Source organism: Apteryx rowi, unplaced genomic scaffold (assembly GCF_003343035.1).
Source record: "Apteryx rowi isolate R43461 unplaced genomic scaffold, aptRow1 scaffold_200, whole genome shotgun sequence".
NCBI lineage: Eukaryota > Metazoa > Chordata > Aves > Apterygiformes > Apterygidae > Apteryx > Apteryx rowi.
The window spans coordinates 1,162,758-1,176,724 of NW_020448309.1; the positions used below are offsets into that span (position 1 = coordinate 1,162,758).

The 13,967-nt window shown below is 47.9% G+C and overlaps 1 protein-coding gene across 1 annotated transcript in view; it reads right to left on the reverse strand.

The window, feature by feature from the left end:
* Nucleotides 1-467: 467 nt before the first annotated feature.
* Nucleotides 468-13,967, reverse strand: part of LGR6 (leucine rich repeat containing G protein-coupled receptor 6) — a 160,450-nt gene continuing 146,950 nt past the window's right edge. The window contains exons 14-18 of the mRNA XM_026063796.1: nucleotides 13,023-13,094; nucleotides 12,137-12,262; nucleotides 9,770-9,930; nucleotides 2,407-2,487; nucleotides 468-1,705 (exon numbers count right to left, since the gene is read on the reverse strand). Of these exons, the coding sequence (XP_025919581.1) occupies nucleotides 468-1,705; nucleotides 2,407-2,487; nucleotides 9,770-9,930; nucleotides 12,137-12,262; nucleotides 13,023-13,094 (1,678 nt within the window). The remainder of the gene's footprint in view (nucleotides 1,706-2,406; nucleotides 2,488-9,769; nucleotides 9,931-12,136; nucleotides 12,263-13,022; nucleotides 13,095-13,967) is intronic.

The following is a 13,967-nucleotide window of genomic DNA, read 5'->3' on the forward strand; positions in this document are numbered from 1 at the left end:
GCCATTTCCACCCATTTCTGCTAGAGAGTGATGGCTTTTGCTTGCTAAGATGTCTCTCCCTTGATAAGACATGCTTGGCTTTGCTTCAGGCTTCTGCTTTCTGCTCAGGGCTCTTCTCAGCTTGTGATGCTACAGGATGACTAGGAGCAGGGTCTCCCTGACACACTTCCTGAGCTGGTGGGGCTCTCTCCCATGCAGTCACTGGCAGGGGAAGCACTCACACAGAAGGTTTATTTCCTGCCATAGCCAGCCCTGAGTATCTGGAGCTCAGTCAGAGCCCTTCCAGGCGAGTGGCAGCTGGCAGTGTAAGCCTGTTGCCAAGGCTTACATGATGGGGGGTGAGGGTGGATGGGTTGTATCGGTGCTTTACATGGAGCAGCCTGCTGTCACCTTGCTGGCCACCGTGTGTTGGGGCTGGCCATCAGTGTGTGGTGTGTGGCTGTTCTGCACGGCTACTCAGAGGAGGTTTATAAGTGAGATGTGTAGGGCGGTGTGGGCGGGGAGGAGAAGAAGGCTATCCGGAGGCTGCTGCTGCCTGGATCTCGGCTTTCCGAAGTGATCAGAACCTCACTGTCATTGAGGCAGGGGCAATGCTCAGAGTAGCCCCTCTCCTTCCCCCTGGTGCCCACCCTTTGCTGGCAGGGGATGAGCGTCATGGAGGAAAAGCTGTAGCTGTCAAGGATGGGGTGCACTACCAGGGAGTCAGGCGTCTCAAATATGTGGTCGATGTCAGAGAAACTCACGAGAGCCTGGGTGGAGTCATAGGAGCTTTTCTCCATGTCCTCAACCCTACAGGACTGGGGGTAGCTTCCCTTGTCCTGGCCCTTCTGCCTGAGCAGGCGGAGATCATCTCTGAAGTGGGGGTTGAACAACAAGTAGAGCAGGGGGTTCAGGCAGGCAGGCAAGGGCAGGACCACAAGGAGGATGGATTTGATGACCTCCGGGGTGATGAGGAAGAGGTTGAGCATGGAGGAGAAGGTGAGGAAGGCCACTGGGCAGTAGAGGATGCAGTTGGTGAAGATCAGCCAGGCCACATGCTTGACCATGGCACAGTCCCAGACAGCGCTGAACTCGCCTTTCAGCAGGTTGCAGTAGAGCCGGATGTAGGTGCCCGTGATAGTCAGGAAGCAGAGCATGTTTGTCATCACTAAGGCCACAGTGAAGCCCAGGGTGGCAGGTTTCCCATCCGGGATGGGATATGGGAGGCAGAGAGGGGATGCTCCATATTCCCCAATGGAGAAGAGAGGCAGAGCTGCAGCAACAGAGGACAGCGACAGGCAGCAAAGGGCAGCGGCCTTGACCTTGCCTAAGGAGGGTAACTTCCCATACCCCCGCACACAGGAGACTGAAATGCTGCACTGCACAGCAGCCAGAGTCAGCAGAAAGATGGCAGCCTCCGAGGCAAACACAGACAGGAACCCCGTCACCCTGCAGCCTACGCCAGTCTCCCACCTGGCACCATAATTAGCAAACTGGCCGTAGGTCAGGGAGTCGACGAGAGCCAGCATACTGCAGTAAACGCCAGTCAGCATGTTGGCTCCAGCTATGGAGCCGATGACAAACTTAACTGGGGAGAGGTAACTGGGAGAGGCAAAGACAGCCAAAATGACCAGTCCATTGCAGAGCACTGAGACCAGAACGATGACCCAGACTCCAAGGCGGATGATCCAGCTCTCAAATAAATGATCACAAGGCTTGAAGGGACCTGAAAGAAAACAAAGCCTAAAGTTATACCCAGAATATCCTGCTCTGCTCTAGTGGTGCTGCTTGGAGCAGTGGCCAGGTCCCAGCCCTCTCCCAGCCCATCAGCCCCATGCTTATTGAATGCCAAGGGCTGGAAAGAAGCACACAACATTGTCTGCCCTCTTCTGCAGCAGGATCTGCATGTAACTTTTAGTGCCACCTCTTGGCTCTGTCCCAGGCCCCCTTGTGCTCTCATCCTTGCACTGGGGTGTGCTCCAGCATGCAGGCTAGGGCCTGCTGTCAGAACTTGTCTGGGACAGGCACGAGGTGTAGGAAGAGAGCATGTGAGATGAGAAAGGCCAAACTTATGAGGGCTCCTAAAATGTAAAATGTAAAATGTAAAAAGGTCAGGTCTCAGCATTGCTACTGCAATGCCCTCCTCTGTGTGGAGAAGGATGCTACAGTGGTGCTATGCTGTGTGGAGAAGGGTGCTGCATGGAGAAGGGCGTTATGTCCACTCCTCATAGGAGGGCAGCTGTATCAGAGTGGGAGAGGCGAGATATCCTCCTCTTTTGTCCGCACATTGGCCAGAGCCCACCCATTCAGGCTTATGATCTGCACATCTGAGAGACACTGCAGGAAGGGCTGTGGGAGCCTCTGGATTTAGAGAAGCTCAGAGGATCCCAGCTGTGTTCAAAGGAAGGATTTTCCCTGACTGCTTACCAGGGCTGGGTGTGCACTGTATAGTGGGGTGCAGCTTTGATTCCTCAAGATCCAGCTGGAGGTCGTCTGCATCTAGGTCATCTGGGGAGAAAACAACAGACAAATGGTGCTCAGAGGAGAACGAGCAGGGCCATCAGGGTTAGCAAGGCCATCAGCTTTCCCCACTGCCTGTGTCCTTTGACAAAGACCTTCCCAACCAGTTCCCAGCCCACAAGTTCAAAGTAGCTGCTGTGTCCAGTTTGTCCCCTGCAGTCATTGCTGTGGAAGGAGAAGTCATGCAGCTGTCTTGTAAATGCTGATGGGTTGCAATGTGACCAACCACTCTGTTTTAGAAGGTTACTCCCAATATTTGAATTATTAGAGCCCCAGATCCTAGAGCTGTGTGACTGCAGAACCCTCCTCCCAGCTTGCTTTATTACAAAAAGAAATACTCTGGCCTATGTGGTTACAGAAAACAAAGCCTTTAAATGCATCCTGTAAATGGAAGCTCTCTGGGAAGGACTTGTCCAATGTTAGTTCATCAACAAGGACTTTGGAGCTTTGTTCTAAGAGAGCTCTTAACCTCTGCTTCAGTACAAATTCTTCATCATCAGCCACCACCACCACCACCACCACCAAATGACTCAGAAGCAAAAAGACACCCCCCTGGCCCCCCAGCATTTACTGGTTTATTTTATGTCTTATGATTTTGGGGGACTGTGATGCCTTGTTTTTAACCCTGGAGGTTCCCAGTCCTGGTTTTGCTCAGAGACAGACTGATCCTCCATGCCAGCAGATTCTGCATCCTTGTGATCTATGCAACTGTGAACCAGACTGCACCACCCTCACAGCCCAGCCTGATGGACTGGCATCTCCATCACTCTGACAGCTGCACCCTGAGGCAGGCTTGGGCTCTCTGAAGGGGGAAATGGAGACTCCTTGGCTGGGGGAGAAGCTGCTGGAAGAGAATGGGGCCAAGACCTCAGCTGTGCTTTCCATGTGCTTTCAGTCTGTGGGCCAAATGGTGTAAGTCATCACCAAAGCAAATGGCATCCTCTTAGTCTAATCCAAGACATGCTTTTCAGCTTTGTTTCCTGTTGCCCTTCTCAAACCACTGCTGATTCACAGCACTGGGAATGGAGCAGTCAGGACAGGTGCTGTGCTGCTGCACCGTCCCCACCCATGGCACCAGCATGGTGTTCTGCTCCTGATGGGGAACTCTGGAGGTTTTTCTTCAGGCGAAAGGAAGGAGAGAGGCTGTGTTTTCTGCTTGCCACAGCTTGATAGCCAGAGAGCTTAGACCGGATCTGTGGCTGTGGAATGAACTCTCTCTCAGATGATGAAGATGGATGCTGGTACCCTGGTGCGCAGCAGTGAGTGTGCACAGTCTGTGACAGCTCCAAACACTCTAGCCAGAAAGGCAAGTTTTCATGGTGTTAAGGTGCTGAAGATGTGGCTAACTCAAGCAGGATTTACATGCCTAATAGACTTAGAAATGGTCCCTCTCATGAGGCCTGCTTTCTGCCTGGTGTTTGAAAATAAGACTGGGATTATTTGATTAAAGAATGATGACAAATAATGTGCTATCTTTAGTGCCTCCTGACAAGCATTGTGGCTTTCTCGACTTCAGTGAGCTTTGGAAAAAAATGCCATTTTTAAAAACTGTCCGTATAAGAGTTGAAATATTGCTGCTGCTCTGGAGTCTGGCAAGAAAATACTCACAGTGGGATGGAAAAATATTTCCTCCCTGTATTTTATAGTCTTATAATTCTCCAGTGTCTTTTCCATCCACAGTGCAGAGGCTGTGATGTGCAGTCACAGTACTCAAATCAATGCAGAGATTTGCACTTTCTGTGCCCCCTGCCACCCAACCTCTGGTAAAGTTAAAATGCAATCTGTCCCCATTGCTTTTCTCTTCAATAGGCCAGAATGCACAAAGGCTGGTTTTAAGTACAAGTTGAACATTTGCATGAGGTGAAGGCAGCGATCTTTTATTTTGCCTGGACTACTGAGCTAGCTGTGAATTGCAGAACAGTCCTCAGCCAGCACAGCAGGATTCAAAGTAGAAAATGTACCTCCCTCTGCTGGAAATCAGTACTTCCCTCAGCTGGGGAACTGTAGAGAAACAAAAATGTCTATTCTGTTCTAGTAAGGCAGACTGCATTGTTTTTGAGTTAGACCCTATTTGTTTGAATTCTGTTAAGGCACCTCCACTTTCTGAGGCCTTGTGGAAAAAAACGCTTAACCCTTTCAGTGTCAAATGGTTCCCATCAGGCTGCATGAATGCCAAAGTGGGAGGAAGAGGAGGAGAATTGCTGGAGAAGAGAGAGAATGAAAAACGTTGGGCTGGATGCTTCTTCCCCTTTTATATTGTCTGCCTCATGCAGGGCAGTCCCTCTTTGGGATTTGCAGATAATTCCTCTCTCCCTCAGAGTCAGGGCATGGGCTGCTGCCCAGCAATGAGCAGTGCTGCTTTTCTCCTGTCATCTGTCAGTCTGTTGGCAAGAGAAGAGGCTATGCTGTTATCTGGTGTCATAGGGTCCAGCTGTAATGGCCCTGTAAGCATATCCCATCCTGCGGGTTTGGCTGCCTGGGCTAAGGGCCGTTGTTGACAGTGTAGCTCTCTGGCCTTGAATCAAGGAGCTGTGAGATGCCTTGGCATGAGCCAGCTCCCCCTTCGCTTAAGAGCTGTTTTTAAGCTCAGGCTCTTGCACTTGGTCCCTGCCTAAGCTATGTTGCAGGTACAAGTGTGTTCAGTCTTGTACCTTCCTGATCCTGACCCTGACTTACTGACTTGGCTTGCTGGCCTGACCAACAGACCTGCTTCTCCTCTATGTACCTGCCTGGTGATATGAACTATTGGCTCAGCCTGATTCGTGTCGCCAGACCTACTCTGTTCATCTTGCTCTGGTATGGTGGGACTGTGACTGTTGGTGAGGACACTGACCTACCTGCCTTGCTGTCACCCTTTCCTTCTGAGGCAGCCACTTTTGATGCTCCCTGGTGCTTAAACTGGATCCCTTAAACCTTAATCTATCTGACCTTTAATGGTCACCGGGTTGAGTGCTGCTATTTTAGCTCAGTTCGGGATTTTAGATCTAAGATGTTTTAGTGAAATGTTAAATCCCTGGTTTACAACTAGATAGAAATATTACTTTCAGAGAATCATTGTTATTTTTGTGGCCAAACTATTAGACTCTGACAATGAAAAGATTTCCTAACAAATGTCAGCACCAAGGAAGGCAGGGGAATCTGAGTATCAGTTCAAGCAGTGGGCATCTAAGCCCTGAGAGTTTGATTTGTTTGAAGATATAAATCCAGCTAGTTTACTCCTCTCAGCTCCCACATGTGGTGTATCTGCTCGATCTCTGTTTAGATAAAAAGCCAAGATATAGTAATATCAACCTAACTCGTAAATACTATGTAATGAGACCAGGATTTGATTTTGTTTCTAAGGAAAACTGATGTCTCCCTTTTTTGATACTGATGGTACTATAGCAGCACTTGAAGGCCTCCAGAAGAGCTCCTGGGCAGCAGATCTTCAGGTATTTCTGTGCAGTACTGAATGATGGTGTTTCACAAGAGACTGCTGTCCACCAGGTAGAAGGATAGACTTTTCTCTGTGCATCACAGTGATGGGTCTCCAAAACATTCCCCTGGACCTAACAAAGAGGGCTTGTACTGTGCGTTCTCACACACAGCTTTCCCAGATCTCTGTCATGTGTGTGTCCTCTGCAAAGTTATAGCAAAATAACCTTATGAGTGATGAAGTGGGAGCTCTTATGTTAATATTCATGATTTATAATTTGTAAAGTTCTAACATTATGTTTTAATAAGGTTGTAAATTGGAGAAAACAGCTCATAACCTACATTCAGAAATGCTTGGCTAATTTTGTTATACCGCAGAAATGCTCATGAAAAGATGTAAAGGAGGACAATGAACGACCTATTCCTCCTCCATACCACCGGGGTTTCAGCACTCAGTCACAGAGAAGGATCCTGGCAGATAAACTGGAGAAGGGCAGATAGAAGGGCTTGTTCCAGCTTAGGTTACATAAGGAACAAGGTGCCTGGACATCTGCTTTTGGGGGACTCTAGTAGACTTCTTGAATGACAGGAGTAGGAAAAGTGTAGCTCTAAGGACTCTCCAGGGCTTGCTGAATGGTTGCAGCAGTTAATTAGTCAGTTTTACAAGCTAATGGAGATGCTGGGCTGGGTAAGACTGTGACTTATGGCCAAAGATAACTATAGGTGTGTGACCTCTTCTCCCTCTGTAGCTTTGTTCTGTTATTGCAAACATATTCTTTTAAGTAAATGTATCCTTTTCTATCCTCAAACCAGTGATCCTCAAGGGGGATGCTGGGAATGTGATGGAAGTACCCCATGGCAATGGTAGCGCTTGCACTTTGCCTACCCTCCCTCTGCAACCAATTTTGGGAGGATGGCAGGAGTGAGGGAATAAGGGGCAGATGTGCTATGTGACAAGCCCACAGTCTATCTTTGGGCTGGTGCCTAGCCACATGGGATTGGCTTGCAGCAGGGATATCTGCTAAGCACTGCCAATTTTAATCCAAAAAAGCATATCCAAAGCATATCAAAAGTTTGAGAAATAAAACCATAAATATCTGTAGTGAGAAGGTGACTGAATAATCAGACATGCACTACCACACTCCTTTAGGTCCTGGGTGGCCGTTACCCAGCGGCAAATAGGTATGCTTGGGTGGTGTCTCCTACCCAGCAGGCAGGTGGTCCTGGGAGTCCAGGTCCCTGGGAAGCCAGGAAAGAGCAGAGCAGCCCCCAGGGTCTGTCACAGCCACAAGTATCTGTGGCTGGAGTTCAGATGGTCACTTGGTGCAGGGGCTCTGCTGGAGGCTGGACGCTGTGTGTCAGAGCCTGCCCGGGCCACACACTGGGAGGAAGTGTTGCCTGGTTGCTGGAGCAGGACTGTGCGACTCGAGGACCCATTTCTTGCCCGTAAGCGCTGTACATAGCTGGCCTGAGACAAGTTGCCACCTGCACTTCTCATTGTCCATCTGTGAAATTCTGCCGACTTGTTTGTAAAGGGCTCCTCAGTCCCTGCTGGAAGCATTATGTAAGACCTAGAGGACATCATTATCTGGAAACTTGCCCCATCCCTCCCTCACAAGTTCTCCCACAGCACTGCCCTGATGAGCCTGGCCACACACTGCAGGGAAAATGTCCTGAGTTATTTGCTCTTAACGAGGCCACTTTATCTCTTGCAGGGAAGGAATGTCTGGGAGTTTTGTTCCTCTGTAATGAAGAACTGTTACAAGATTCATGTAATAGAGCTGAGTACCATTGGTGACCATCAGAAAGGAGGCTTTGCGAACAGAGATAAAGCAACAATTAATTAACTAAAATAACAATATTACAAAACCCTCATTGTCAAGAATGGACCACACATAAAGACCATGCAATAGCCCATTTTGCTGAATGGTAAGGAGAGTCATGTGCGAGAGCTATGTTTAGTAAGGATGCTCTTGTGTATTCAACATTTGCTCCTTTGTAGTTTGATATTTCAGAGAAACCCAGGGCTTTAACATCTGAAACTCTAGCCTTATATGAGTTGCTAAGAGTCTCTTCCAGGCAATCACTCAGCATGTTTCTCTGGTCCTAATGTCTCATGAACACACACACAATCTGAGGGACTGAGACATGCTTGGAGGCCTGGGAGCCTTGTGGAAGGTATTGGTCTTCTGACAGGGCCAGGACAGAGTATCGTTTCAGCTATCAAATGGCTTCAGTTGCAGTGAATGGCCTGGTCCCCAGCAAGAGCAGGTCTGTAGGCAGTGCTGTGGTCCCTCTCAGCAAACCAGATCTTTTTACAGTTTCATTGAAGACGCTGTAATTTGCTGGTGAAACACCCTGAGTAAATGTGCTAGGATTATTACTGTATGGGCTGCACTAATGATGGAAAAAATAACCCAGCTGAGAAGAAATTCCTGCAGCAATGACCTTAACATATGGCTCCTCTGTACTGTCTGCACAGTGTAACCACCAAGTCTACCACACTTCCTGGAGTCACACCATGCTAGCAGGAATCACATTTGCCAGTCTCTGACTGGACATTTTACAATGCTAAAGCTTATTCTTAGGCTGCGAAGTATCAGCGTAGGGAAGATGGCAGGATGTAGGAACACAGGGCTTGTGACTCACTCACTACCTGTGTAACAAGGTATCAAACAGCATCTGTGTTATCCTGCCTCCCATCACTGCTATAACACAGAGTTCCCCATGTAAACCCAACTGCTCTGGGTCAAGCTCTGGGTCAATATCTTTCTCTGGATCTTGTCTTGCCTGCTTAGGAAGCAAGAGGAGACTCTGCAGACTCCCTGTTTCTGGCTGGGCTTATGGTGCTCCCAGGAGCAGGTGAATAAAGTGTGGCTGTACTGGTCTTTGAGGGTACAGCACCCTCTCTATTTCCTGCAGGAATGCAGTGAGATGTACTTCTGCCTACAGGATGCCCCAGGCCTCGCAAGTGCACATGGCCTCTGTATTTACACAAACATATAAACAATGCAGTGCCCAGGCTGCCTCCTAAAATGCTATTTCTGCTCTCTAGCAGTTACAGATGAAACAAAGGAGCTCGTGTTTTTCTTTGCGTTTTTTTGAGATTCCCTTCAAAAGGGATCAGACCAGCTTTTGGCAGGAAGCTGCTATTGAGATGTGAGGCTGTGGGTGCAACAGATTTCAAGAGAGTCTATGTAGAAGTGCATTTTGGAGCACTGAAAAAATTGACTCTTGAACAGAAACCTCTGCTCAGTCTTAACTGTGGGGCCACTTCTGCCATGCACAGCCCAGTCCCCATGCTGAGCTTATCCAGCCATCTGCAAGTTCCAGTCCTTCAAGCTCAGCCATTCATAGTTTCTTAGGATTCTTCAGTCTCTTTTCATTCAGATTGATCTTAGAGACCATCTTCAGCTGTGTGTTATAACAACAAAGACTGACATCCTGCCAGAGACACTGTACTGCCCAGAAGCCTAATGACCAAGGCCAGAAACAGTTTCATGTAACCTCAGCCACCTCACCCAGGTGGCTTGTGTGGCCTCCCTCTATAGTCAGCATGGTCCAATTAGTGCCTGTGTCCATGCTGTTGAAGACTATCAAATCTTTTTGTTAGATTGTGAAGGTTTAGAAGCGCCAGATAAGTTCTTCCTTGTTTCCTCCAATGCAGTGACACTGACTGAAGCCCATTCACAGAAACTTGCCACCAGAAATGGAGAAGGATCAGTCTGCCTTCTCTCTGAGGCAGGTATAACTCCATGGTCTGCAATGGAAACACTCCTGCAAATGCAGGATCACATCCAAGTTCGCAGCATGGCCCAGCCCACAGGTTGGTCACTATTCAGCCAAATTTACTTACAGTGGTTATCAGCGTGACCTGGAAACAATTCTATGGTCCTCTTATGGGGATCCTCCTCCTCAGGGCTCATGTCTTCTGCTCCCCATTGGTTTGACACCTTGAAGAAGCTGCTGCAGCTTCCATAGGCACAGCACTGGTAAGCATAAGGTACCTCAAGGACTCTGCAAAAGGGGAAAGCAGAACTTTTAGGCACGTCACTTCCATGACTTGATTCTCCATTGCTTTGCACTTTGTGTGCAATTTTCACATGTGGTGAAAGCCAATGTATCAGCTGATGATTACACTGGAGCAGGACTTCTCTCTGTGTAAGGGACTCAGAGTAGTACAGAGTGAGGATCTGGTCACCCCACTGTGCCTCTGCAATGCCCCATTTTTGGTGCTTACAAGACTGTCTGTCTGCCAATGGGATATCATCAAACACCAGGTCTGGAAGCTGCACTGAAGTTCCTAGACAATTCCCCCAAACCTTTCTGCAGCTCTCCTAAGACTGAATTAGCCTCACTTTCCCATGCTTGCTAGCTATATGCCATATGCACTTCCTTTGCATGTGGAATTGTCAGTTTTTGCCCTGGGTCTATCTTTTTGCTGGGCACCCTTTCTTTTGTTCTTCATTAAGGTGAGGAGCTTCCCAAGAGCTTGGGCAAGTGCAAGGTCCCCCTTGCTTGTTGCAGCAGATCAGAGATGCACATCCAAAAGCTGATTCCATGATTGTGGCTCCCCCCTACCATCCTTGGCAGGGAAATCTCAGCTATCTCAAATGTAGCAAGTTATTTTAATATGTCTGCTTTCTAATAGAAAGTAGAATTGTTAGTTGTTAATTATAGTGTATATTACATGGTTAATTAAACAGCAGCTGAACAGCATCTAGAAAAATTACCAGGCTATCAATTAGAAGTTGCATTTTCTTCAAAGATAGCAAACTCCTGCTTCTTTGCTGGAAGTCTGAAAGATTGCTGATGAAGTCAAATGAACCTTAAGTTTTCCAGACAATTAAGGTCTTCCGACAAGATCAGTAAATATGGTGAAACTCTATATTCTAAAAATATGCTTTTATTTTAAGTTCCCAAACATTTTTGGCTGAGCCCTGCAAGGCTATGGAAACTCTGTATACAAACTGGCTTCCTGTTATAAACTCCAAATTAAATTCTACTATTGAAAAGTGGTAGGGAGGTACAGATCCTCCCAGCATGGCTAAGAACTGTTCTCAGATGATTTCTTCAGACATGTTATGTTCTAAGAATAAAACTACTTAGTGGCAGTACCCCGAAATTTGGGAAATGCTAATGGGTCCATTGGCTGGCCTGGTTCAATGAACCAATCCTGCAGTCTCAGTCTCTCTGGTAGAAATCCAAACCAGCTCCATAGATGTCAGTGGAATTACTGTAGATGAGGAACGCCCCTGCAATTGCTGAATTTGACCCACTCTGCACAAAGGACTGCCATCTTGGGTGTGGAAAGCCCTCCAGAAGTTTCTGAGATCCCCAGCCATTTGGAAAAGAGTCATGCAGCAGATCCTGGCTATGATGAGTCAGAAAAATCAAAAGAGAAAGCCCTGCAGGCACTACTGCCAAGGCAGATTGGAGTGACAGCTCAACACTTCTTCTCATTAGATCTGAGCTATTAAGCCCAGCCTTGGTACAGTGACCTGTGACTCCAGCAGTGGGGGCCTAAATTTAAGAAACTCTGGCCTTGGGAACTCTCAGCTTGTATTGGCTGAGTGGAAACATCAGCTCATACATCTTTGCTGACAGCATATCCCCAAGGCAATTACCCAGGAGACTCAAGCAGAACATGGTCTCATCTCAGGGGGATTCAAATCATCTGGAGCGCTGTACAGTGGGTCCCTCAGTGTGAGGGAAGGTGGTGTGCCGGAGACCCGCTGCTAATGAGGAGGCAGGAGAGCCAGAGCCTGCAGTGCAGCACTGAACTGCAAGCCTTTTGCAGCCTCATTTTGCTCAGCTTGACCCCTTCAGGCTCCTCATTAATCCATAGCAGACAAGACATGGCCACACAAACAGAGTTTACTGAAGGAAAGCTGGATGTCATTAGCTAGGACTGGCTTCTGAGAATGTTTTCCATTGAGTGGAGCCCTGAGCTGGGCCTTCTTCATGCATTCCACTTGTGTGTGTGTTTGGGGGGTCGGGCCAATGGGCCCAGGAGTGCATCATCACTTTTCCGTGGAAGGCTTTAAAAGATAGATGGGGCGCGTTAACAGTAGACGAGGCTTGCTCAACCTACTGGCCTGAAAGGGTGGAGGAAAGCATGAGGTAAACAAGGAAAACAGGATGCTGATTGATATCAACAAATACAGGCCACGCTGAGAGCCAGAAGTAAAGGAGCAAACAGGGCCCAGGGCACTATCAGTACCTCATTTTGGGGAAGCTCTCCTTGGAGAAGGGCTCAGAGAGAGCCGGGTTGCCTTGGAGCTTCAGATGGGTCAGTCCACCCAAACCATCCAGAGGCAGTGTGACCAGCTGGTTATCAGTCAGGTCCCTGGTGAACGGAAAGTAAAGAGGGACAGCATGATTAGAGTTTTGGTGCTAGTGATACCTCAGTCAAGCAGATGTTCAGGGAGTCATGCTGACTGCCTCGGTTGCTCCCTGAAATGTGATGCTGAAATGGGGCTGGGTGTTGCATGGGGGCCAGGCTCCTCTAGAAATAAATGGATTGATACTGCAATCCCTGGAGGAAATGGGGAGGGGGGCAGGGGTTAATGCTCCTGCTGCAAGCTTTGTGTGATATCTACCTCCCTGTGCACCTATATATCTCATGCACTTTTCCCTCCACCACTTCCCCCTATGATAGATCAGATATAACTGTATCTCATGGCTCCTAAAATACTGACGAGTCTTAGCCAGGGACTGAGGACTGGGGACCCCTCCAGAACCAATGAAGATGGTCTGTGATGACTCTTGTTGAAATGGACTGTTATGCTGAACTGTAATAAAGGCATCAGGCAGGTATGAGAACATCAGAAAGTGGATATAATGTGTTAAGTGTTCAGGGTGTGAGCATCTTGAAGATGGCCATTTCTGTACTCTCATCCTCCCTCTAAAATTGACAGGACACCTTGGAATTTGGTTTGCCCATGTAAAGCGCTGAGACAAGCACCTCTGGTAAGACTGAATGCCTCAGCACTGCACCCTTCTGAAATCTAAATGCCAAGTGTCCTGGTAGCTTGGGAAGTCAGTCTGAGGTCCTCAGACACCTGCTTTCCATGGCCCACTGTGAAAGAAATATCACTACAACTTACAGCTTGGTGAGTGAGTGCAGAGTCACAAAGGCTTCAGGATGAATAAGCTGGATGTAATTCCAACTCAGGTCTCTGCAAGACAAGGATATGCCAGTAAGAGGGGTATAGAGTAGAACAGTGAAGCTGCTGACACTGGCCTAGGCCAGGGATTAGATGCAAACAAATGTGGGATCTGCAGCTCCTTGGTCTGTAGCAAGTTCTGTCTCATTCCAGCTCCTTGGAGGCAAATACCATTGGAGTATTTTTGGAGTCTTTATCTGTGTGGTTTCTAACAGAAAACACAAGGGTTTTCTGTGCAGCAGCTCCTCCATTGATACTAAGGCAACAGGTTCCTTTTTGGATTCATTTCTGTAAATTTGGGGATTTTATGCTCATATGCTAAACCTCAGAGCACTAGGCAGGTTATGCCTTCCTTAGTGCCAGAATGCCCCTAATGCAGTCACAATGCTGGGTGCCCAGGCTAGGGCAACAGGGTCAGGATCTGTGTGGAAGGTGGAACAAGGTCTTTTTAAGTGTGTCTGTCATGTACAGTTGGCTTAATATGAAGAGGATCATGGAGGTGCCTCAACAAACTTTTACTATCTGCCTCCATCTAGCTAGAGGTCACATCTCACTCTGAGTCAGGGTTACCTGACCCAGATGTATGTGTCATGCTGCAGAAGTCTGAAGTTTAGGTGAGATGAATCCTTCCCACAAGGACCCAGAAAATACCCAAAGACAAATGCTGGAGTGTATAGGCCTGGACATACACTTATGTGGCTGTTTTGTGGCAGCAGCATGGTCATATTTGTGTGTGTGCTGTCTGTAGTGTTACATGCAATATGTGAATTACTGCATGGTGTGCATGATACACATGGGATCTCTAGGAATGCTGATCTATTAAAGGACACAGAAATTGATGTACCATAGGAAAAAGCTTTTATGTGATTCATTTCACTAAGAGAA